At 37.6% G+C, this 26,836-nt stretch overlaps 1 protein-coding gene across 1 annotated transcript; it reads left to right on the top strand.

Moving 5' to 3' along the window:
• Window positions 1-643: 643 nt before the first annotated feature.
• NAA30 (N-alpha-acetyltransferase 30, NatC catalytic subunit) lies at window positions 644-23,260 on the top strand. The gene is made up of 5 exons (XM_066388205.1): window positions 644-792; window positions 1,065-1,839; window positions 7,129-7,252; window positions 9,171-9,226; window positions 19,835-23,260. The coding sequence occupies exons 2-5, from the start codon at window positions 1,066-1,068 to the stop codon at window positions 19,970-19,972; spliced, it is 1,092 nt and encodes a 363-aa protein (XP_066244302.1). The 5' UTR covers window positions 644-792; window position 1,065; the 3' UTR covers window positions 19,973-23,260.
• The last annotated feature ends 3,576 nt before the right edge of the window (window positions 23,261-26,836 follow it).

Genomic DNA, 26,836 nt, shown 5'->3' with positions numbered 1-26,836 from the left:
ACACCTGTAAACCAATTTCCCTTCACTTTTCCTGGGCGGGGTGAAGAGGGCTATCCTTAGAGAAGAAGGACTACCTGTCCACCTTCCGTTGCCTTAAAGGCGCAAAGACTAAACTTAAATTCACATTTTAAGCTCCTCTTCGATTTTCTCCCGATTTGCTCCACGTCTAAGCCGTAGACTCTAGGGACTTGGATAACCGCTCCCCCGGCCCCCCGGCCCGCACGCCCCACCTCGCCCCGGGTAGATCAAACGTTAGAGACCTAGCTAAGGAACAGCATTTTTAGGCGTCTTGTATGTGCAGCCGGGTCAGCAGGCCCGGAGCGGGAGGGCTTTGCGGCAGCTCCGCGGGGCGGCAGGCTGGGAACCGGGAGCGCTGTTCGGCCCAGCCCACCCCGGCCCCGCGTTGCTAACTGCGTGGACCGAGGGGCCCCAAAGCCGAGGAGACCCGGTTAGGAGCAAGTTACTCCAAAGCCTTCAGCGCCTTCCCCGCCCCATAGCCCCTCCCATCAGCCGGCGCCTCCCCCAAAGCCGCAGGAGACACCTTCGTCCCCGCCCCTCCACAGGTCACCTCCCTCCACGCCCCTTTCCCTCGGCCCCGGCAGCCGGCAGGCAGGGAAGTGTCGTAAAGGCAGGCCCAGGAAACTTTACCCGGGGTAACAGCCGAGGCGCTTTACGGCGACAGCGGCTGAGTGTGAACCTCGGCGGTGGAGGCGGCCGCGGCGGCGAAGGAGGCGGCGGCAGCGGCTAAGGAGAAAGAGGAGTGGCGGCAGTGGCGGCGGGGACCTGTGCGGGGTGAGCCTCGCGGAGGGGACGAGGAGGGGCAGCGGTGACAGGGCTGGCGGATGGGCCCGGGCGGACGGGGACGGTGGCCGGCTGAGCGGCGGGGCGGCGCTGAAGAGCGTGAAGGCGGGGGGCGCCGCGGAATTGGGGGAGACCTGGGTGAGGGCCGGTTTCTGCCTTTGTTTCCCCCCATCTGCGCCCCCCGCGCCCGCTCGCCGCCCCCGTGGTTCCGCGCTCGTCTGCCGGGTCTCATGGCCTCCCCTCTCGGTTTGTGTCGCCTCTAGGATGGCGGAGGTACCGCCTGGGCCTAGCAGCCTCCTCCCACCACCGGCACCTCCGGCTTCGGCCGTGGCTGAGCCCCGCTGTCCCTTCCCGGCGGGGGCCGCCCTCGCCTGCTGCAGCGAGGACGAGGAGGACGACGAGGAGCACGAAGGCGGCGGCGGCGGCGGCAGGAGTCCCGCGGGCGGCGAGGCGACGGCGGCGGCCAAGGGGCATCCGTGCCGCCGGTGCCCTCAGCCGCCGCAGGAGCAGCAGCAGCTCAACGGATTGATCAGTCCCGAACTGCGGCACCTCCGGGCGGCCGCCTCTCTCAAGAGCAAGGTTTTAAGCGCGGCCGAGGCGACCACGACCGCGGCCACCCCCGACGGGGCCCCCAGAGCGACTGCGACAATAGGAGCCGGGGCACACTCGGGCGACAGCCCCCCTCACTGCCTCCCCAGCAAGGCAAGAACTGCGCTCCCCAGCCCCGCAGAGGCAGCGGCGGCGAGCGATCCCGCGGCGTCCCGCAATGGACTGGCGGAGGGCACCGGGCCGGAGGAGGAGGAGGACGACGAGCAGGTGCGGCTGCTGTCTTCATCCCTGACCGCCGGCTGCAGTTTAAGAAGCCGCTCAGGCAGGGAGGTTGAGCCTGGGGAGGATCGGACGATACATTACGTCCGCTATGAATCCGAGCTACAAATGCCCGATATCATGAGACTGATCACCAAAGATCTGTCTGAACCCTACTCCATTTATACCTATAGATATTTTATCCACAACTGGCCACAGCTGTGTTTCTTGGTAAGTGGATGGATTGAAAAGAGGGTGAGCCCAGCAGAGAGAACCAGGCCGTGTAGGTCAGGGAGTGTGAGGGCAGAGTGTGGCAGTAGATCTGTCCCTCTGCATTTCCTAGTATGTTCCCTGATGGAAAGTGCGTGTTCACGCTCCTAGGTATTTAATGAAACTTTTGAAGGTAAGACTTCGTGATCCAGGTTAACTTGATACTGATGTAAATGCAACAAGCCTGTACATTGGGGGATCTTGTATCCTGTTTGCATTAGTTTATAATCATGTTTAACCTCTTTAATGACTTTCCCTCATCCGCAAAGTACTTTGCAGTCATTTAATCTGAACATGATTCTGTTCGGATACAGACCTTATTAATCTCTCAACTACAGCTATATTCAGGGAAGAGTGTATACATAAACAGGTTTTGGTGAATCTGTCAGTAGCTTGCTGTGGCCACATTAGAGAATGAAATCTTACCAGCATATTCTCTAATTATGGAGATTGTTTCTTTTTACTTCAACAGGACAGTTAACAGTTGTAGCCAGCCTACTTTCTGGTGCTTGATTGCAGAAGGCACTACTAACACTTCTGGTGGTTGAAAAACTCTTGGAACTTGAACAAAATAACTCCTTTGTGAAATGTAGGAAACTGTGAAATTGTTAGAAACTTTTTTTTTTAAAGAAACGTTATAGGTATGCCTAAATACTCATACTAACACTGGCTTGTTAAGTATAATTGACAGAAATTTTTTGCTTATATGTAAACAAAAAGACTTGGCTACAATTAAGCTGAATACTTTCTTTAAACTTTACATAGTGCTTGTGGTACGAATAGTTTCTTTCCAAATATATTGACCAGTTTCACTCAGTTTGAAACCTGTCACTTAAATATTAACTGCAGGTATATGTTTGTATGATGTATTCACAAGCATGTTGTTTCCATTGACTTCTACTGAAAGGCAACATGCTTTTAAGGAGTATTTTATGATATGTAAAGGGAAAAGCTACTACCATTATTTATTGTTTCAGTATTGATTTAGTTGCTCTTGATAATTCCCAACAAGACGTTTTAATACTTCGGAAACCCATCTTTTTGATTCTATAGCTTAGTGATAATCTGAAAATAGAGCCTCAGTATTATAAATAATGGTAGCCCTGCTATTTTTTGTGTTCACTTTTCTAAACTTCAGTTTAGTGTGTTTTAACTGTGGGAACTATTTTATTTTCTATGAAACTCTTCTTAGGATTTCTAACCATTGTATCAAAAAATTGGAAAATGATATTTTGGCACAATTATAAATGTCATATCAAATGCCATTGTAATTGCTAAAAATTGTAGATTGATTTAACTGTAAATTAACCCACAAAAGTGTACAACTGAGTCACCTTTTAAAATTGAAATAGTGTATGTATTTGTTAATTTCAGAAAATAGGTATATATACAGGGGTGGGCAAAAGTTTATTCTTGTATTATTATTATTTATTAGTTATTGTATTATTTTTCATACAAACAACTGTAAACCTGTTTTTGCCCTCCCCTGTATGTCATTCTTAGCCAGCTTTTGAGTTCTGGTATTATTACCTAGAACTCTCAACTTTCTGCCATTTTAGACTGATAAGCTTGAAATCTGTAAACTTTAGTTTTGATTTTATATAGACTTCTCCCAGTTCACCAGTTAATTTGTACTTTAGTCCTTAAGAGTCAGTTTGTTCAATATTAAATTTTGAGTATCTAGAAATTGAAATATGCACAAGTGGTTGACAAGTAAGATTTTACTAGTGCCAGTTTGAATCTAGTGGTATGGAACATAAAACAATAGCTCAACAATCAGAGGCCATCTGGCACTGGGGCCTTGACATTTTAAACATTTTAATTTCCCATAAGAATTAATTTAAAACAAATGTATATAAGTGTGTATGTTTATTTTAAATCATACCATTTTAGAACTGTAAAGGATCCTAGAGAGAATCTAGGTCAACTTTATGTTTTTAATGAAAAAAAAAGTGACTTTAAAATGTTTAAATCTCTAGATACTTAGTGGCAGGAAAGTAAAGCTAGAACCCAGGTTGCCTGGCCTCATGGAAACAAGAACCTGAAAAATAGCATATGCTTGACCCATACAGAGAAGATCATTGTGTTACAAAGTTAAACTTCCATCAAGGCACAGATGTCCTTAACAGCAACATTAATCTCAGGTGGTTAGAAACCTCTAAAATGTTCCTGGCTTCCATGAGTAACCTGTATGTAATGGATCAAATGGAATATATGAGGTTGAAGCTTAGAAAACTGTCAATACTTGACCTTATTTGACTTAATAGAAATGACAGTTTCTTATTATTCTAATAATTGTAACGTGAAAGTAGAGTATTATACAAATGGAAGGCACTTTGAATTACTACTCTGTACTTACCTAATTTTTCATGGTATTTTCAGTTGTTGGTGTGTTTTCAAACGTCTTAAACTTATTACCAGTGATGTATATAGTACTTCCGTTTATTCTAAATTTAACTTTCCGGCTTCCTCGGGAAACACTTCTTTCCTATTTGTAGTATTCTGGGAATTTGGGAATCTGTATTTCGAACAATTTATATTTTTCAGTTACTATAGGTTGATAAGCCTTTGACCTTTAGATTTAAGTCTTAATCTTGCCAGGAATATTTCAGTTCCCATCTGAAAAAAGAACACATTTAATAGCATGAGTTCTAAATGTATGTGCAGAAGCTTTTATTTGGAAAAATTGACAAGCAGGTTAGTGATTCCTATAAGTATATATTTATCAGGAAAAAAAAATAGCATTGGCCTTCCTCACTACCAACATCATGTTAATTATAATGTATCATGTATTGGGCTTTTATTTTTAAATGATGTGTACAATTTGATTCTAGCTCCTGCAGATTCTTAATTAGGAAGAAATCAATCTAGTCCAAGAGGGAGCTAATATACTTTGTTTGCTTGTTACTTGCGTGGTCAAAGGACAGATTTGTTTGAAATGCATATCTAGTTTGAAAGTATTGTCTAGCTATATTGTATGTAGTTTTACGTTTGTTTTTCCTCTTTTGGATGGTTTATTAACTGTGAAGAGTGGCTGTTCTCCAGTTTTGTATCATAGATTTATATAGGTTTCTATTTTCTCTTGCTAATGAGGTCAGGTCCAACTTTCTTTTTCTGATGTACCAGTTGGTGCACACCCGCACACAACGATACACATATTTGAAGTGAATTTTCATATCAGAAAATGCTGTCAGAATTGTTCAACCAAGCAACTTTTGTGTATATTTCAGATCTTAATATAAAAAGAAAATTTTAGTTTTCAAAATGTTTTGAAAGCACCAGATTGATTTATCATGAATGAAAATGAAAATAATTTTAGAGGTTTATTGGCCCAAAAAGAGGTTTGGATTGTGTGATAAAACAAATTAGTGTGGATTGTTGAATTTAATATTCCTTCAAGAGGCTATTTCTGACCTGGTTTAGGTTTGCATTGAAATGGTTTAGAATTACTTTGCCTAAAAGATTTCTCCAGTTTTTTTTTAAACAAGGACTTTTTGATCAGTTTCTAGAATGATGGATTAAAACAATCTCACAACAAATTCAAGTTAAAATAAGTATTAAGTATAAATTGGGCTTTACTTACTACTTTTTAAACCCATTTCTGGTTTTTGTTGAAATAGTTTCTTCTGAACAGTTAATTTTATTAAGAGAGAATGTGAAGTTTTCATTTTTTTAAGAGGACTCTACAGCAAATATTTCTGGCTGACACATTGTTAAACAGTTGGAGCTATTGTCCTATTTATATTTACCAGAATACAGTATTACTAGAACTTTTTATCAATGATAAAATTTTAAAAAACATTTCATATTTTCAATGGTGACGTTGGAAATCTTAATGACTTTAGAAGGCTGTACATTTTTGTTAAAATAGAAAGCTGATTTTGAATTCTAGATATTTTGTGAGATTTATGACAGTGACTCACACTCTCAAGAGGTCCTAAAAATGAGACCATCGCACATCTAATTTTTTTTATTATTTTTATTTATTTATTTATTTATTTTTTTGTTTTGTATTTTTCTGAAGCTGGAAACGGGGAGAGACAGTCAGACAGACTCCCGCAGGTGCCCTACCGGGATCCACCCGGCACGCCCACCAGGGGCGATGCTCTGCCCACCAGGGGGCGATGCTCTGCCCCTCCGGGGCGTTGCTCTGCCGAGAACAGAGCCACTCTAGCGCCTGGGGCAGAGGCCAAGGAGCCATCCCCAGCGCTCGGGCCATCTTTGCTCCAGTGGAGTCTTGGCTGCGGGAGGGGAAGAGAGAGACAGAGAGGAAGGAGGGGGGCGGGGTGGAGAAGCAAATGGGCGCTTCTCCTATGTGCCCTGGCCGGGAATCGAACCCGGGTCCCCCGCACGCCAGGCCGACGCTCTACTGCTGAGCCAACTGGCCAGGGCCAGCACATCTAATTTTTGTCAATAACAAAAACAACCCCTTGGGTAGGATCGAAGGAATACCTTAAAACAATCCTTTTTCTGCAAATCTTTTACATTTTTTTCTGATCAAAATCTAACTCTACTGTTCAAGTATAAATGTTGTCTTATCTTTTACTAAAGCTAAATTATAATTAAATTTAAAGTTATTATTATACTCTGCCAGTAAGCAAGTTTCACAGTATTTTATCATATCCTACTGAACAGGCTTTTTTCTTTTAAAATCTCTTTTCACATATTCTTCCTTCCCAAAATTTAAATATATAGTCTTTATTGCGAATAATTATAATCATAAACCTCTTATAAAGCTAATTATAATTAGAAACCTTTTATAAAGCCCTTGAATGTTTATCTTGAGAAAATTTTGATTTTTATCCACTATGCTTTGATAACAAGCATAAGAAACTCATGTTCTAAAGCAGTGTTTTTTACCCGCTGGTCCGCCAGAATATTTGTGCTATCTGTGAAAGAGTGAACCACCCTGATGCAGTAATGAAGATTACAGACCCAGTGATCTTAGTCGAATTCACTTATGCTCAGGGTGATTTCTGCTTTAGTGGTCTCTGAAATAATTCTCCTATTTTCATCAGTGCCCAAGGGTAAAAAGGTTGAAAACCACTGCTCTAAAGAATGTTGAAAGGTTTTAAATTTAGAACATTTGAAGGAGCTTTGGGATTTAGATTTCTGAAACTTCTGCTCTCTTGCTAGAATTCTCATGCTCTCTTCCTCCCTCAAAAATGCTGACCAGTGGTTGGTTGCTGTTTCCCTGGGTGCAGTACCTGAAGGCAGTCTGTTCTTCATAACTCTTTGTTTATTTTTAAGGCCATGGTAGGGGAGGAGTGTGTAGGTGCCATCGTTTGCAAGTTGGATATGCACAAAAAGATGTTCCGCAGAGGTTATATAGCCATGTTAGCCGTGGATTCCAAGTACAGGAGAAATGGCATTGGTAAGAAAAATATTATGTCACTGAAAGAATGTATAAGTTATTTTTCTTTTTTTTCTTATTTTTTTTTTAAGCAAAAGACTTCAATGTAAATATGTAGAAATGAGCATGAATCTAAGTGAAGAAAATTAATATTGCTTTTAAATCAGAATATTTCCAAAACGTTTTAAAGAAATTTTTTGTTTTAATTGTTTGAGAGATTGTCTTTCTAATAAGTAGCAGGTGACCATTTTTTACTTCCAGACTTTTTTTTTTTAACTTCAAATGCTTTGCGTTATATTAAGTATTGCTGTTTTTGATAGAATAATAAGGGCACTTGATCATAGCCCTCAAGCAGCTGTCTATATTTGGGTGAAGTGGACCTCAACCAAAGCAAAAATTATGAAGAAATTGTTACCACAATTTAGTGCTAGTTATCAAATATACAGGGGTGGGCAAAAGTAGGTTTATAGTTAGTACACAAACAGAGTTTATTCTTGTGTTATTACTTATTAATTATTGTATTATTTCCCATACAAACTACTGTAAACCTACTTTTGCCTACCCCTGTATTAACAATTCAAAGAAGGCAAGGAAAAAGATTTCTTACTATTCCCAATCATCTCTTTCTTGGGTCTGCCTTTTTTGGCATTTTTCAGTTAATCTTATAATGGTCATTAGAGTCATCTGGGTGCTTTAAAAACAAGTACTTAGGTCCCTCCCATTGAGAATCTTGTTTGTCCTGTTAAAAGCAGTGCTAAAGCGTTCCCAGGTGACTGTGACGTAAGCCTGTCCTAGTGTTTAGGTCCTACTGGCTCTTTGTTCAAGATGGAAGATCAGGTAGACAAGCACTTGTCTGAACATGTCAAATTCTGAAATGTACTATAAAGCTAAATATTCATGAAAGTATATTTGATGCATGCATCTGTATTTAATTACTAGCAGTTTTGTCACTTTTAGCTTTTTTTCCCCCAACTGTTAGTGTTATTGTTCAATTTAAGATATAGCCTTAAGATTTCATGAGAAATCATTATGAATAGGTTTACTTAATACATTAGGTTTAACCAACTTACAGTGTTATAGTTTACCACTGAGATTTTTAATGAATCAAGCTTGTTAAATAAGCCAAGTTTGAGACTTCGATGCTTTAAAAATATATAGCTGATAAGGACTCATGGCAAATGATAGGCAGTTGTCTGGCTATTTCAGAGGGCAGAAGCTGGTGGCTTGAGGGTTGCATCCTAGCCCTCAGACATTTTTGTTTGGCCCGTATAATGCGTGTTTGCTTATGTTTTGAGAATTGAGATTTCTTATAAAATTTGGATTTACTTCTTCTATTAAAATCACATATGGCAGTTGTTTTTTCGATAATGTACCACATATAGCTGACCCTAAACTAGGATACATTTTGCTAGACATTTGTAGACACACCACTGACATTATTGGGAGTGCCAGATTTCAGTGTGTCCAGGCTTACTAAAAGGTTTGTAGGAACCAGCCAGGGTCTTGGGCCCACTTTGGATCACAGCCGTTTTTGTGTGATCTTTAACAAAATTGGTTCAGGGTCATGCATGCAGTGAGTTCTGGCCAGCTCAAGAAGTTTCTGGGTTGCTCAGCCGTACTGTATCTTGCCTGTTTTTTTGTTTTTTTTTCTCTCCCTTGTTCAAACAGAACAGCACAACTCCTGCTTGGAGCAAATAATGACACCTGAGAAAATAGAATAATATGTCAAGACTTAGGTCTTTCCGGAGGAAACTTACATTGCTATATGTAGCTTCTATTGTTTTAAATCTAAAATTTTTCTCACGAGATAATCCTTGAATCTGCATTCAGGGTAGAACTCAGCATTTGACATTCTGTGCCTATTATGATGTTTTAATTTAGCCATCTTTAAGAAACTAATTACTTTATTCCTTCATTAATACTCAGATCTATGTTCTAGGTACTAACTTGGTTAAGAAAGCTATTTATGCCATGGTTGAAGGAGACTGTGATGAGGTAAGTCTAAATGTTTAAGACCTTTTATCCTGGGATAGGATTCTGCTGGGTTTTTAAAATAAATATCCCATAATAATTGTACTGCAGATTTTATTGTAAACTATTACTATACGGATGCAGCTTGTAGTGAAATCATATAGCATTTAAACACACATGAGTTTTGACCTAGAGCAAATTTTAAGTTGATAATGGTAGGTAAAATTTGTTTTGTGTCAGAATGTAAAGGTGAAATCTTAAACATCTTCAGTAAATAATTGGTATTCAGAGAATTTATTATCCAGTTAAGTTACTTAAGATAGCTCCTGTTGCAAACTGTATTATAATTTACTTGCATATTAGCCTTAGTTTCCTCTCTAAATAAAACTTTTTTTTAAACTGTAGGCCAACTATCAGCCCATGTGAAGGACAGTTCACATTTGAAAAACGTCTCAACATTAAATAATGATAAGGCTGGGGGCAGGGAAGACAACCACTTTTTATATGTAGAGCTATCTCTGTATTAACTTAAGAGCATCTCTTTTCAGCTTGTTTGTAAGGCCAATGACATATAATTTCTTTGTATGCTATAGCACTGGGCTTTAAACATGGTAGGTGGTCAATAAATAATGATGATAGTTGGGAATATTAACATTTACTACTAATTAGGAGAGAAAATGTATAAATTACAGGACGCATAGATATCTATATAGCATTGATAACTCGAAAGCACAAAGTTGCATTTTTATGTTTATTAACTTTATGAGCAATACAAGTGACAGTTGTCTTTCTAACTTTTTAAAAGTTTTTTTGGGTACCAAATCTAGAGGCAGTTATTAGCCATTTTGTGTGTGTGTGTGTGTGTGTGTATTTTTTGGTATAGTCTCTTCCACTGTCTTCACACTCTTCAATTCTTCATCTTTCCACTTATAGCTACTGTTACTCTTGATATGCATCCTCCCATTTTCTAAGCACACCTGTATGCAAATGTGTACTGTTTTTTTATACAAATGAAATCATTATTTTTATGTTATACTTTTACCATTTAACAATATCTCATGCATACATTTCCATGTCAGAATATAGAGATTTACCACAGAGTATTCTCATGCTTCTTGTTCACATTAGTTTGTATTCTGACAGATCACACTAAATGGTGGTTGTATGAGAAGGCCTACAGACATACTGGGCAGCACAGAGAAGTCCTGGGATTTAAGGATATTTAATTTTACTCCAAATAAGATAATTACACATGGTGGAGGATCTCATATTGTTCGCAACTTTTAATGTCAAAAAGTAAAAGGTACAGTGACCTTGATAATTTACATGGCTGGTAACTAAAACTTGCATATGTTTATGAGTATAAGTCTGTGTGTTGGACCATAGCCACACTGGCTTAGCTCATCAAGAAGAAAATCAGGCTTCGCCCAAGTAGCATAATAGTTTGGAGAAATTTTTGGCCTGATAATAACATGTTTTGATCCTCTACTGCTACTGAGTACAGTGGTTTCCAGTGAGCAGGGATGCTGTGAGCAGGGAGTATTATGTTCCTGATGGTTAAGCCTTGTCTGAGTTAGCCTACTCACTGTCTGTAAGACATGCTTTACTTAACTGATCAAATGATTAAATATCAATAGTATTGGTTGTTTTTGAAAGTTTGGTGGAATGATGTGGAGATTTTGGTTATATCATTTTAGTTACAAGGATGAATCCTAAATTAATGCTACATTTTATGGTAGAAATAGTCTTTTCATTGTGGGCCTAAAAAGTTAATTCTGATTGATTTCTCTTACTTTTGAAGCAGTGAGTAGCACTTAATCTTAGATTGAAATGGGAATAATTTCATAAACTTATTCCAGTTGTATGGTTTTAAGTGGATGGTGTTTTGCAGTTTGAAAAGCTCTGCCTCTGGATTAGAGAACTCTTCCGTAATGGTTTAAGAAAATTATCTGTGTCCCCCATTGTTCAGATAAAGGATTTGCTGTACGAAGAGCTAGAACTCTCATTTATTTTTCTAAGGGTTTTACTCTCCCTTTCATTGAGGTTTTAACCATAAAAGCATTTATTTTTTTATAGTGGCATGTTAGTTCTACTTCTTTATTATTGCCATTTCATTCCCCTCTATTTCATTTCTCACTGATGTATTTGCTTGATGCAGTTGCTTCTTGGTCCTCCTCTGCTTCTTTAAGTTTTCTTTAATCCTTGGGGACATAATCAGTTGAACCTTCCTGAGATATCTTGACTTCTCTTTTTGTAATATAGTTGTCCCCACTTACCTGTGGTTACGCTTTCCAGTTTCAGTTACCGGCAGTCAACTGTGGTCTGAAAATTTTAAATGGAAAATTCTAGGAATAAACAATTTATAAGTTGTAAACAGTGTGGTGAAATCTTGTGTGGTCGCTGTACTGCTCCATCTGAATCATCCCTTTGTCTAGTGCAGTGGTCCCCGGGCCGTGGACCGGTACCGGTCCGTGGGCCATTTGGTACCAGTCCGCAGAGAAAGAATAAATAACTTACATTATTTCCGTTTTATTTATATTTAAGTCTGAATGATGTTGTATTTTTTTTTAAATGACCAGATTCCCTCTGTTACATCCGTCTAAGACTCACTCTTGATGTTTGTCTCGGTCACGTGATACATTTATCCGTCCCACCCTAAAGGCCGGTCCATGAAAATATTTTCTGACATTAAACCTGTCCGTGGCCCAAAAAAGGTTGGAGACCACTGCTCTAGTGTATCTACACTGTCTGTGTTACCTGCTCGTTGGTCACTTAGTAGCCACCTTGAGTTGTCAGATTGACTGATGCAGTATCGCAGTGCTTGTGTTCAAGTAACCTTTATTTTACTTAATATGGCCACAAAGCACAGGAGCAGTGATGATGGCAATTCGGTTAGCCAAAGAGAAACCATAAAGTGCTTCCTTTAAGTGAAAAGGTGAAAGGTCCTGACTTAAGGAAAGAGAAAAAATTGTATGTTAGGGTTGAGATCTATAGCAACAACAAATATATAGTACTTATAAAATTGCCTAATTTATAAATTAAACTTTATTATAGGTATTTGTGTATAGGAAAAAGCATAGTGTATGTAGGTTTGGTAGTATCTGTGATTTCAGACATCCACTATGGGTCTAGGAACATATCCCCCGCAGACAGGGGGCTGCTGTACTTCACTTAAATTTACTTGTATGCAGTCTATGTCTTAGCCAGTAAGGAGAGCAGTGGTGCCTTTCTTGTTCACTGCTGTAGTTTAGTGTGGCATTTATCATCAAGTCCATGGTTCCTAAATGTACTTTGTTGAACTAGTCTTTGTTGAAAGATTACTTCTTTGTTTCCAGCATCACTTTGTTCCATGTAGTTGTGCATTCGTTGGTTGATTATGCCCTGACTGGGGATTGAACCCGCAACCTGATATATCGGGATGATGCTTGCTCTAACTGACTCAGCTACCCCCAGCGAGGGCCAACCTTCCTTTCTTTTAAAGTGTTAAGGAATTTTGACAAATTATCAGAAAGACATTTGAGAAGGTTTTTAAATTACATTTTCTAATACTTAGTTGTGCTGCTATTTTTTTTCCTACAAAAATAGATATTTTAAAATACATGAGCCTATTAACAGATACATTTGGAAATTTTTATGAAGTCTTACCGTGCAAATCTGGTCAATTTTAACTTTCTATTCTGTTTGTAGAATTTGTGATCTTGAGTCATGTTTTCATTGCTCTTGGTTGCCACTTGTCATTTTAAGATAACTTCAGAGTAAATTTAACCAAAGTTAGTAATAACAGTTAAGATGTAAATTATATTCTTGCCCAAATAATAATGATATGTTCTCCTGGTCCAATAGAAGTTTTTATTTCGCTTTAAATGACTTTCCTAACTGTTTATATCAGAATTAAGACATGTGAAAACAGGTCCTGGGCGGCTGGCTCAGTGGTAGAGCTTTGGCCCAGAGTGTGGAAGTCTTGGGTATGCTTCCTGGTCAGGGCACACTGGAAAAGTGACTATCTGCCTCTCTACCCTCCCCCCCTTTCCTTTTCCTTTTCCCTCCCCCCCCCCCCTTCTCTCTCTCTTTCTCTTTCTCTTCCTTTTCCACAGCCGTGGCTCAAATACTTTGAGAAAAGTTGGCCCCGGGCACTGATGATGGTTCCATGGCCTTGCCTCAGGCGCTAAAATAGCTGGGTTGCTGAGCAATGGAGCAGTAGCCCATATGGGCAGAGAGCATCGCCTGGTAGGGGCTTGCCAAGTGGATCCCAGTCCAGGTGCATGCAGGAATCTGTCTCTGCCTCCCTGCCTCCCTTAAAAAAAAAAAAAAAAAAGACATGTTAAAACAGCTAAGCTAAAGATATCTTTCATTTTTATATATTTGGAGTTGACTAAAAAGTTATAGCATCAAAAAGAAACAAGTAGATTCATTGCTTCATGAATAAGAAATACTTGCCCATATTGCTGATCAGCGTAAATTTGGTGCACGCTATGCTCTGGCTGACAGACTTACAGTGGCTACTAGGACAAGCGTCTTGGGTTTGTGTTTTACATGAGGGGAGTAGTAACAAAACATAAATAGCATTGAGTTTCTAAACTGTAATTTTTAAAGTAGGACTTGTACCTAAAATAATGAGCCCACATAGTATTCATTTACTTTTATATATTTTTTAATGAAATAATTAGAATGGGCAGGTGATTGCTTAGCACAATGAATAGTACTTTACTTTTTATTTATTTTTATTTTTTTTACAGAGACAGAGAGAGAGAGAGAGGGATAGATAGGACAGACAGGAACGGAAAGAGATGAGAAGCATCAATCATCAGTTTTTCGTTGCACCACCTTAATTGTTCATTGATTACTTTCTCATATGTGCCTTGACAGTGGGCCTTTAGCAGACCGAGTAAACCCTGCTCGAGCCAGCGACCTTGGGTCCAAGCTGGTGAGCTTTGCTCAAACCAGATGAGTCTGCACTCAAGCTGGCGACCTCGGGGTCTCGAACCTGGGTCCTCCACATCCCAGTTCAATGCTCTAGCCACTGCACCACCACCTGGTCAGGCAGTACTTTACTTTTTAAGCTATAGATGTCTTTGAAATCTTACCTCTGGAAATTTAAATTTTAAAATTATTTTTAGAGTTAAGGGACGATTACCATCATGTTAATACTCAGTACTAACTCATATGATGAGAATACACTGGAATCAAAACTTCTTAACACAGTATGTGACCTTAAAACTTTTTTTTTTTTTTACAGAGACAGAGAGTCAGAGAGAGGGATAGACAGGGGCAGACAGACAGAAACGGAGAGATGAGAAGCATCAATCATTAGTTTTTTGTTGCGCGTTGCGACACCTTAGTTGTTCATTGATTGCTTTCTCATATGTGCCTTGACCGTGGGCCTTCAGCAAACCAAGTAACCCCTTGCTCGCGCCAGCGACCTTGGGTCCAAGCTGATGAGCTTTTGCTCAAACCAGCTGAGCCCGCACTCAAACTGGCGATCACGGGGTCTTGAACCTGGGTCCTCCACATCCCAGTCCGATGCTCTATCCACTGTGCCACCGCCTGGTCAAGCTTAAAACATTTTTAATTGACCACATCTTCCCATTTGCCCTCCCCTTAGCTTCTGGCAACCACCATTCTACTCTCTGCTTCTATGAGTTTGACTATTTTAGTTTCCTCAGATAAGTAGGATCAAGTAGTATTTTTCTTTATATGTCTGATATATTTCATTTCTAGGTTCATTTGTGCTGACACAATGGCAAAATTTCTTTCTTTAAGGCTAAACAATATTCCATTGCATATATGCCACTTTTTCTTGATCCATTCATTTCTTGATGGATATTTGAGTTGTTTTCATATCTTGGCTCTTGTGAATAATGCTGTAATGGACATGGGAGTGCAACTATATCTTTGAAATCCTGATTTCCGTTCCTTTGGCTGTATAAGCCCAAAAGTGGGATTGCTGGATCATATGAACGTTCTATTTTTACTTTTTTAAGGCACCTCCATTTTGTTTTCCATAAATACTGTACCAATTTACATTCCTACCAGCAGTAACCTAATTCATTTAAATAACCTATAATCTGTTACATGTTAACAAAGTAACATATATCTTAAGGTAATGTACAATATGACTTTTAAGGTTTTTTGTTTAATAATCATATGTTTAGGATTTTTAGTTTTAAGTGGAAACATTTTGGCTATTAGACTGAGGCTGCTAGGTAAAGAACAGTAAAATAGAGTTTTGTATAAGCTGTAAGGATTTTTTTTTCCCCTTTTTTTTTGTATTTTTCTGAAGCTGGAAACGGGGAGAGATAGTCAGACAGACTCCCGCATGCGCCAGACCGGGATCCACCTGGCACGCCCACCAGGGGGCGACGCTCTGCCCACCAGGGGGCGATGCTCTGCCCCTCTGGGGCATCGCTCTGTTGCGACCAGAGCCACTCTAGCGCCTGGGGCAGAGGCCAAGGAGCCATCCCCAGTGCCCGGGCCATCTTTGCTCCAATGGAGCCTCGCTGCCGGAGGGGAAGAGAGAGACGGAGAGGAAGGAGAGGGAGAGGGGTGGAGAAGCAGATGGGCGCTTCTCCTGTGTGCCCTGGCCGGGAATCAAACCCGGGACTTCTGCACGCCAGGCCGACGCTCTACCACTGAGCCAACTGGCCAGGGCCAAGGATTTTTGATTGAGTAATTCAGTCTAATTAAAGAACTGATTATAAGAAGCCTGGTTTCCAGATCAATCTTATATCATATAGTTGTGTGATTGTTGGCAAGTCATTTTACTTTTTATTGTCTCTCTTCTTGTCTTTGCAATGTGATGGTAATTCTAATCTTAAAGGGATGTTATGAAGAGCAGTGAAGGTGTTTATTAGCAATGTCAGCGTAAATAGCCTCTGAAGTGCCCGAAATGAGATGGTGCTTAGCTTCTAGCAGTGAACAAGCCTGTCCTACCTCTAGGAGCTTCCAGCCTATAATATTAAAAAAGACTTGCTAAACTGTAATGATTTGGTTTATTCTAACAATGGTTTGTTGCTAAGAGAATCCGTGGAACTTCACTGTAATCCTTTTTTTCTAAGTAGAATCCAACTTTGCCAAGTTTCTTTAGAACCAAAATAACCTCATTATCTTTTGGTTTCCTATGTAATATTCCCATAATGTGGACTAAAAAAATAGTTTTATAGTGAATTTCCAGTATAAATTCAGATTCTCTTTTAATATAAGAATATAAGTGATTTAAGTATTAAAACATAGTTACTTTTTTCTGGCATTTTCTATTGTGTCAAATAATACATGATCTCTTTGTTTAGAAAATGTGGGTATGCCAAGTGAATCTTTTCATTTAAACTAAGGTTAGCCCCTTGTACAATTCTTTTCTATGTAATTCAAAACCTCTAGTATTATATAGCCATAAGTTATCTGCAGATGTTTTAAAGATTTTAGATTTCCAAATCTCAATGAACATGTACTTAGATTTCCTTCATCATGTCTTAAGTAGGTTAGAGCTCCCATTTGCTGCACTGTTTTTACTTTGGAAAATAATCAGGGGGGAGGTTTAGAAAAATGAACAGTATTAAGCTCTAGTTCAGATTTATGGACTGGCTTTGAGTCCCATTCACTTGTAAATTGAAGATAATATTTATAGAGTTTTTGTGAGACTAACATAATAACAAATTCATGTAAAATTAAATAATGCATGTGGAATTCTTTACATAGCACTCAGTAAGTCTTTAATAAATATTAGCTATTTTTTTTAAGACTGTCACTCCTTTTATTTCTGTGAAATCAGTTCCAAGTTTTGCATTGTTGCAGCTTTATTTCTTCTCACATTAATTGTTTTAATTTAAGCGTTTTAGCTGTAATTAAGTGCTGGCCTAAGACAGAATTCTAAGAATTACCTAAGAGGATTGTTTGAAACTGAAAACTTATATTGACCAGACTAGAGTGTTGAGTGGCATACATTACTAAAAATTAAATTCTGTTTTTTTAAGAGCAGAGATAAATGGTTGATTTTTAAATTTTTATCTTAAACCACTATGTTTGCTGTACAACTTTTACTTCAGGCCTTTTTTGGAGCATTTTCTTTTGATCCTGAAATATTAATTACTTGTTTTAGATCTTTTAGAAGTTTGTATTTAGCATGTGATTTGCTTTTATGAGTTAATTACATAGGTAATTACCTTAAGATGGTGCTTTCTCTTTAAGTACTCTGATCATTTAAAAACTTGGTATTACTTTTGTTTAAAATTTATGTAATAAAAGGTGCTGAGATTGTATATAATTAAGGAATATTGAAGAGACTTCTATGTATCAGGCAGTGTGTTAGATGCAGAAGAAACAGCTGTGCAGGAAGTACCCATGATCCCAACCCTTGTTGAGCTCACCAACTAGAAGAGATTATACTCGTCAAATGTTAAATGAGAGTTTAACATTCGAGTTTAGTAGTTGTGCAGAGCAGTGCAGAGTGCTGTGAGGTTGTATAGAAGGAAAGTGATGTACTCTACTCAGTCTGGAGTGACAAGAAAAGGCCAAAAACAAGGAAGTTAGAAAGAGCATTCTTCTACACAGAGAAAATACCTTAGGTCTAAGGTAGGAAAGATCTTAGTGGATTCCAGAAACTGAAAGTTAGTGTTGATTGTGGAAAGCAAAAGGGGAGACATAAAGTTGGCAAGGTAGGTAGAGGCTAAATTTTGATGGACCTTTTAGATTTCTTTAGATTATCTTTAACTTAAGGACTTTATCTTGAGGACAAGCAGGGAATTAACAAGAACATCACACTACTCATAGAGAATGGGAGACCTTTGAGTTAGGAGGCTCTTGTACTTACAGTGAAAGTTGATGGCAGCTTGGACTAGAGCAGGGGTTGGAAACCTTTTTGGCTGAGAGTGCCATGAACGCCACATATTTTAAAATGTAATTCCTTGAGAGCCATACGACCCATGTTCGTTAGGCATTATCCAATAAAAATTTGGTGTTGTCCTGGAGGACAGCTGTGATTGGCTCCAGCCACTGGCAACCATGAACATGAGCGATAGGAAATGAATAAATTGTAATACATGAGAATGTTTTATATTTTTAATGTTATTATTTCTTTATTAAAGATTTGTCTGCGAGCCAGATGCAGCCATCAAAAGAGCCACATCTGGCTCGCGAGCCATAGGTTCCCGACCCCTGGACTAGAGTGTGGCATCAGTGGGGGTAGAAAGAACAGGATTAGTTTGAGAAAGATTCAAGAAAGAAAATTGAAATACTCAATGTCTAGATGTATGTAACGGGTTGGAAAGGAAGGAGGTTCTAAGATAACTCCTACGTTTCCGGTTTGAGGCATGTTGGGATGGACATTATGGTACTGACATGCAGTAATGGAGGAGGAGTTGATCATAAGTTCAGTTTGGGATATGATGAGTTGAGGTAGTGTTTTCTGTATTATTTGCATCTTTTGCTTGAATTCCTGTGAGATTTTTTGATAGCTTGTGCTGGAATAGGAAGAAACTCAAAGGCTTCACTTGGGCTTCTGTTTAATTATATTTTGCCTATTTTATCTCATTCCAAACACTTGAGGGTTATGATGTCCTGACAGTAACCCTGACTCACTATGTTAAGAATTCTCAATGAGGTAGATTTAAAGTGAATGGAAAAGCAAATAGAGCTATGAATATTAAAGTTGGGAAGGGGGATAAGGGATATTTCGGTAGAAGAATGTAAAATAAATACAGGAAAGAAAATCACATAATATTCAAAAGTATCAGTTCTTCATCATCAGGACAATTGGTTTAGTATTAAAAAACACAACCCAGGAAGGCATTAATACTTTTATAATGCCTGAATAGTGGTTCTCAGAATTTCCTCTCCTGACCAGCAGCATCAACATCATCTGGCAATTTTTAAAAATGCATTCTTTAAAAAAAAAAAAGTGGATTCTTGGTCCCCGCCCCAAACATACTCAGAAACTCTGAGGGTAGAAACAGTAAGGTTTGGGTACCTTTGGTCTAGGTTCAGCAGATTTTCACTGCAAGAGTACTTTAGGCTTTGTGGATAGGAGTCGGGTGCAGCTACTCAATTCTATCCTGTGAATTCAGAAAGCAGCTGTAAACCTCATAGACAAATGGACTTGGCTGTGTTCCAGTAAAACTATTTACAAAGTTAGACAGTGGGCACATTTGACCCAAGGGCTGTAGTTGTAGATTCTGATCTAGACTCTGTACAAGTATGGCAGTTGTCACCAGGAAAATGATGACAAAATAGGAGTTGGAGATCAATGTGAATACTTTCAAAACTGGTTTATTTAATTAAATCGTTGATTGTTTTTTTTCTTTTTGTCTCACTACTTTTCTTCACAGAGAAATACTTTGTCTTTGTTTTAGTATAAAACCTATGTCTTCATTACTAAAAATTCCAAACATCACAAAAATCAATAGAACAGAACATATCTCAGGGTTCTCATGCTCCTTGCACCAAAAGAGAAATTACTATTAAAATTTGATGAGTGTTTTTTTTCCTGTAGATCATTATTGTTTTGCCATCAGTTTTTAAACAAGTATGGTATTTTAAAAAATATGTTTGATCTAATTGTTTATAAATGATTTGTCATATCATGAAATTATGTTAGTTTCAAATATATAACATTGTAACTTAGTTTTTCTTATTTTTTTGAAGGTTGTTTTGGAAACAGAAATAACGAATAAGTCTGCTCTGAAACTTTATGAAAATCTTGGTTTTGTTCGAGATAAGAGGCTGTTCAGATACTATTTAAATGGAGTTGATGCACTGCGACTTAAATTGTGGCTGCGTTGAGAAACTGACATCAAGGAACAACTTTCCAACCACGCAGAATCGACCTTTGCATGCAATGCAATTTGCACAGAATTGCTTTGCAGGTGGATTTAACAATTTCCATGCAGTTCTTATCTGTCAGTGTCTCATTGAGTGTCGCACAATATTTGTTGCACTTTGGCATGGCGCATTTGTTCTGAATTAAAAAGAGTTTTAAACTTAAAGAGTTTTTTTGGTACCAACAAGATGTGCCAGTTGAGAGCCAAGATTTGTTTGTTCATTTGCAAAGTCTGTTGACAATGTTATTTACACAGTGATCATTTTACCACAGAACCAGTAAGTGGAACATGATTTTTGTTCCTTAAAAAAGCCAATGTAGATTGTAAAAATTTCTAAGTATACTAACATTCACATGAAACCTGCCATAGTTTTCTGAAGGGGTGGGGGAAAAGCTTCAATTTTAGGTCTTTTTTTTTTTTTTCAATATTAAATTTTCCATTCTTAAATATTGGTACCTCAGTGATTAGTGAATGAAATAAATTTAGGGTTGGTTGTGTCTTACAATGAGTAAAGAGAATTAAACCGCGCCTGCCAGCGCCTGTGTAGCTAAGGATACTTGTCTTCATCTCTGGTTTTAAATGCATGCTACCTTTTCCTTTTCTTTTTTAAAGCCTCTTTTGCAAGCAAACTTGTTTTTATTTAAATTCTAAATTTGATAATAAATTATTTCAGATTCTTATAATTTGGATACTTTTTCCAGGTGAGCGTCAGAGTGGTTTACTTTAGAGTAAGAAGTTGAATCTACTTGGAAAATCTTTGAGAAATGGCTCAAAGGGGATGAGAAAAGTTGATGGAGCTGGGAATTGCTGGATTTTGGATGCACTTTTTTTTTGAGAGTGAGGGAATTTTTGGAAAAGAATAGAAAATTAATGTAAACTAATATGATTTTATTTAATCAAAATTATTGCTAAGCTGTGAAGAACAGCTTTTACAATGTAGTTGGAACTTTTTTCCCACTTGATTAGGAGGATTAACATTGCTTTCATTTCTTGAAATGTTTCACTTTTGGTTCTTGATCTTAGAAATAAATTTTAAGGTGCATTGTATCCATTTTAAACTGAATTTCTTTACTTTCCACTTATTTGAGCAAATTCTTGGGGAGCTTACCTAGTTCCTAGAAAAACAAAAGGGAGAAATGGAATTTTTTTTTTTTTGAATAAGTTCTTACAGGTTTCCAGTGGCTGTCACCATATTCATTAGTCATGCCGTGTTCTGGCCAGTCTGTATATGGTAACAAATTTTAAAGTGAGTTGCTCTCAGTTGGGTTAGGAAACCTGCGATGGATAATTTAGTAAGCTGGAAAACCTAGGTAACCGTGGGGAAAAAAGTTTCATTCTCTGTGAAAAATGTTTTATAGGAATCTATGTCATTTTCTCTAATTTGGATATGCTTTATTTCTGCTCTAGGGTTTGGTTTGAATTTTATTTTATGACTATAATTACTGTATTTTTAAAACCCTACCTCCATTAACAGTTGGTAAAAGCCCCCTTTCAGGAAAGTTTGTTGTGTTTTATTTTTTTAAAGGAAAGCTGCTCTTTGCTCAGTGTAATGTCTTGAAAGTGAACATGGTAACAGGTATTTTTAAAATAAAGATACACAGATTTGGTGAAGAAAATCTTTCTGCTGGTGGGATCATTTATAGTTCTTTAGTTTTAAAGAAAACTCCTTTTATTTTTTTTTTTATAGTGCCCTTGAAAATTTAAAAGGCAGAATACTGGTTCCTTTTAAAAATCTGATGACCACACAATACTCAGCTCCCTACCTGACCATTTTGAGTATGTTTTTGGTCAAACTTCATTTGGGCTCCAGCATTTACAGGAATGGCAATTACTGTGATCTTCTGTTCTTTTTAATATGGAAGGAACTGAATGAACTAAAACAGTTCAGTACTTACATCAGATTTTATCTCACCACTTTATATTTGACTTGCTGGTTCATAAGTAATGATTGCTGATAAGCAGACATTTGCTTGACTCAATAATGGGGACAATTCTAAAGTAGATACATGCTGGATTTTCAATTCATCATCATGTTTTTGGCAGGTTGTCAGTGAAACTATTACTACTGACCTTTACCCCCAGAATTGACCAGGCTTTGCCAAATTGACTAGGTGTTTGTAAATATGACCTTCGCCATGTGACAGAAAAGTCATATGGTTACCATATTGTTCAACTGGTGTATGTTGAATAACAATGTCTGTTTTGTCTTTAATTGGGTATGTAAAAATTGTTTACTTAAGTAGACTAAAATTTTAACCTCGGGTAGGGTAACTCAGTACCAGAATTAAATCTCTGTTTCAATTGAAGAAGTATCAAACACATTAATTTACTTTTTGATAGTGGGTTTTTATTTTTCTTACATAACCTTAAAACAATTATATTTAAAATTGATAGAGTGAGTTCACTTGGCTAAAACTGAGCAAAATTGGTGCAACTTTCTTTTAAAGGGGTGCTGCCTCTTTAAGACTGACTGTACTATCCACTGACACTGGTTTGGCAGTTAATACTGCTGAACATTTTTTATACATGCTACCATGAAGCTATATATGTTAGTATTGAAGAAGCTAACGGGTATACTACCATTTTTGATGTGTGGACTGATTATAATGTTCCTTACGTTAAAATAGAACTACTCAAGAGAAGTCCACAGATCAGAAATCAGACAGTTTTTGAAGTTGAAGCCAGCAAAATTTAAAAAAGAAAAAAGTTACTATTAAAACAATTGGTTTTGATATTTTCTGCCTCTTCCCCAAATTACCCTCTCCACTTGCTTGACAAATCTGTGTAAAAGAGTTTGTTTGTCACATGTTTTAACTTTACCTTGCCCTGTGTTACAGTATTGGCTGACATGTATAAGACTGGATGTGTATATTATGGTGTCTAAAAATCATGAATTTCATCACTTTCCAGGAGCATAGATAAAAGCAAATTGGTAGTGCATCAGAATTACTTTTCAGTGCACCATGACATCACTAAAATGAGTGCTATAATGTTACAGGGCTTTCAGGTTTGTAAAAACATAACCATAAATTATATTGACGTCAGATATGAGTTGAGTATCTATAAAATATTACGTGTATCTCAAAATATTGGACTGCTGTTTGATGACTGGATATTGCTGCATAATTTTCTTCTATTGTCCCGTATCCTTTTGGAGAGAGAGATTTAATGGGATTTGAAATGTGCAAGCTGTCTAAATAAGATGCAGTCAAATAAAGTATGGTTACGTTGTGTTTGCATTTTTCTTTTAGATACAGCTTGTGTGCATTTTTGATTGAGTTGTTTTACTTACTAAGAAAAGAACCCAAGCAGTCTATCTGTTCCTGCTTGCTGCCTCCCATCTAAAGAGTTATTTGGAAGAAGTGATATACAGTTGTTATCTCTGCTTTGTGTTCTGACAAAGTAAATTAGAAAATAACAACATGAACTTGATTCTCCTAAAAGTGTTCAAAATTAGTCAACTCCTATATCAAGTATCAGTACAAATGAGCATATTAAACCAAAACTTTTTTTGTCCTTATTTCATAGCAATTTGTTTCTAAAAGTTTTTAATTTCCTATTTTTATTTGTACTTAAGTAATTTTTTTACCCTTATTGAGACACCAAAAGTAAGATAGAACATTATCTGAAGGGCTTTTTTTCCCTATTCTGGTGTGAAGCTTCAAATGTAAATTTATGTATGCTTTTATTATCAAGGTTTATGGATATTAGTGGAAGAGAGCTGTTTAAATCCCGACTGCTAGATAAGTTTTATCATTCATACCAAATCTTTGCTTTGTTCTTTTATAGTTATGTGAAAATATCTGAGTTCTTGTTTACTTGGGCCTTATATGGCACTTTAAATACTTCATAAGTTGTCTAATTAAGGACCATAAAGTTGACTTGTTCCTTCTCACCCCTGAGCAGAGATCAATATTCACCTGTAGCCTAGAAATACAGTGATACTTTTAAACAACTTTAAGAAAAGATGAGTTTGAAAAGTCTCAGGAGCATGTGGCACACTGCACTTTCTTCAGAGCAGTGCTATCTAATAGCACTTTTTATGTTGATGGAAATGTTCTTTGTGTTCTCCAGTCTGCTAGCCCCTAGTAACATGTAGCTACCGAGACCTTGAAGAGTGGCTAGCAGGAAGAACTGAAGTTTCAATTTTAATTAATTGAAATTTAAAGAGCTACATGTGGCTAGTAGCTACTGTATTAGCATAGCTTTAGATAATATTTAAGCAGTAAAACCTGAGGAAAGCACATTTTGAATAGGGTTTTACTACCATACTATCAACTGAAATGAGATAAGAATCGTGATTAAAAATTATGTTGACAATCTGTTTCATTAACATGCCACCTCTCTCCCTGTCCCTGTTGTTAAATCATAGTATGTTTTTCTGAGGAAAGGAGCCCTTTCCAGTTTGTATTTGGAAGTTCTTTGGATTACAGAGATTCACAGTCAAGTGCCAAAAACTGGTTTCTGGTGAGACTCATCTTTTTAGTATTAAGACATTTTACATAGTTAAGCTTAATTTTTCATTTGGAATAAATTTGAAATCTTTTCACCTCTAAATGAGGTTGATTTCTCATTACGAGTGGCCAAACTGGAACATGAGGAAGTATATTTATACCTCACTCATTTTTTTCAGTCCGGGAAGATCGATCATACTGATGGAAAAGCAAGTGTTTGTGTTTCTGAGAGAACCGGATTAATTTTGCAGTATTCTTGGGCCACGTTGTGTCACCTGTGATTCTAGCTGGTCATCTAGTAGGTGATTCATCAAAAGGACAGGAGTGGGGATGGGAGTGCCAGGCTTGTTACAACCTGTTAATGCTGCTGGGGAAAGAGCTCAAAGCACACACTCTGTTGAGGGCAATCAGTGTTCAATTTTCACATGAACGATACTAGGAATAACTGGCCACCAAAGTGCCAAAATCTATCTTCTATTAAAAAATGTAAACAATGCAAGGATTATAATGTAAGGTTTTAAAAATGCTAAGAAATAAGCTCATTTTTAGTTACGGATATTCATGACTACCTCTTTGCTGTATATGAATATATCTCAATTTTCTAATACCTCAATTTCTTGAGAATCTGTATGTACGTTTTTGTAAATAAAATACCATGTGCTAGGGGAAGGACCTGGCTTTTAAAGACATTGTATAAAGACATTTGTTACTGGGTTTGTTACATGGTGAATCAATTGGAAATTTCTTGAAAACGCCTTACAGCCTTTTCTGGTCCCTTTAAGGTTTCTTTTTCAGTAAACATTCTTACCTAGTGAGATTTGTGTTCTGGGAACTGTGTGCCCTCATTTTTCCCCAATTGCAAAGATTTGTATGTCCCCAATGTTTTACTTTCATGCCAAAGAAACCCTCTTTAAAAGCCAGCAGGTTACACTAACTGGGAGGAAAAACATCCTTAAGAAGTGGTATTTCCTGGGATTAAAATATTTTCCAAAGTAAAATAATCTTCAATTGTTTAGTTAAAGCCATTAGTAGTAATTTGTAAAAATGCATGTGTTTTTAGGAATGCACTAGTTCTATTAGAGAAACAATCTTGACAATGTTAGGGAACTTTTGTATTACAACCCTCAATTGTATCAAACTTTTGCAAGCTGATACAAGATAGAAAGTAATAGCTAAGCTTTACTATGTTTCTGAATATTCAGGACTCAGTGCCTTAGCATAGAGGGGATTGATCACTCATTTTTAGGGCCAGATTCCCATGATTGTACATGGTTATTCATCATTTTAAGGAGGCTGAACCTGCTGTCTTAAAGCTAAACCTGCTGCCTTTAAACTTTGCTACCTCCCTTCCTCCTTCCAATTGTGGCTGTAAATAGTGACTGCAGTCAGCTAGCATTATACTTGATTTTATGTGAATGCAAATAAAATAAAAAATATTGTAAGTCCACCAAATATCGAGTTAACTAGGTAAATATAAATTGATTTTAACGTTGTCTTTGGTCAAATCTATCTGATAGTTTATAATTTGGAAATGAAGTACACCGTTATGGATGTGAGCACTGTGTTTGAAGTTACTGTGGGAATAACTTTTTAAATATATATTTGGAACATAATGAATATTCAAAGGGTATTATTTCCATCCTGATGATACTGGGCAAGTTTTTTAACTTCTCTGAGGCTTTAGTGATAACTACCTGGTAAGCTTACAGTAAAAAGTGAATGACATAGTTTATGTAAATCACCCTGACAGTGCATAGTAGCCTAGTACAGAGTAAATAATAACTATTACTAATATAACAGTAGTATATAATTTTGTACTTTGGTATTGGTTTTATAGCACCATTTAAATGGCAAGCCATCTATACATTACATTAGATCTTATGAGAATAGCCCAGGCTAGCAAGTGAAGAGAAAAATTTTTTCCTTTTTATTGTAGAGAATATTAAAATAGGCAGACAGAATATGTAATGACCTCTGTATGGACTTAACCAGGCTCAGCACCTGTGGCCAGTCTGGTCCCACCCGTTCCCTACCTGCCCTTCTCATTTTTTTCCAAACAAATTCCAGAGATTATATTTTATCTATAAATATTTTAGTACTTAAATGGTAAAGCCTAATTTTTAATAAAACCGCAATACCATTATACACATAATCTTTAATCATTATATGACCAGTATTAATGCTTCAATCTTTAGGATATTGTTTTTAATGGTAATATTGAGATGCGTAAGAAGTGGAATGTAAATATAATGGCTAGAAGAGAGGTTGCTTTTTCAAAAGATAAATTTTGTTACAAGGATAGTAGACACCTAAGTAGGTAAATTTGGAGGTATAGACAAATGATTCAAGGAAGGAAAATAAGTGGGAAAGGA

The sequence above is a fragment of the Saccopteryx leptura genome, chromosome 6 (genome assembly GCF_036850995.1).
Source record: "Saccopteryx leptura isolate mSacLep1 chromosome 6, mSacLep1_pri_phased_curated, whole genome shotgun sequence".
Lineage (NCBI taxonomy): Eukaryota > Metazoa > Chordata > Mammalia > Chiroptera > Emballonuridae > Saccopteryx > Saccopteryx leptura.
The sequence above is the reverse complement of the archived record's forward strand: the minus strand, read 5'-3'. Positions and strand labels throughout refer to the sequence as shown.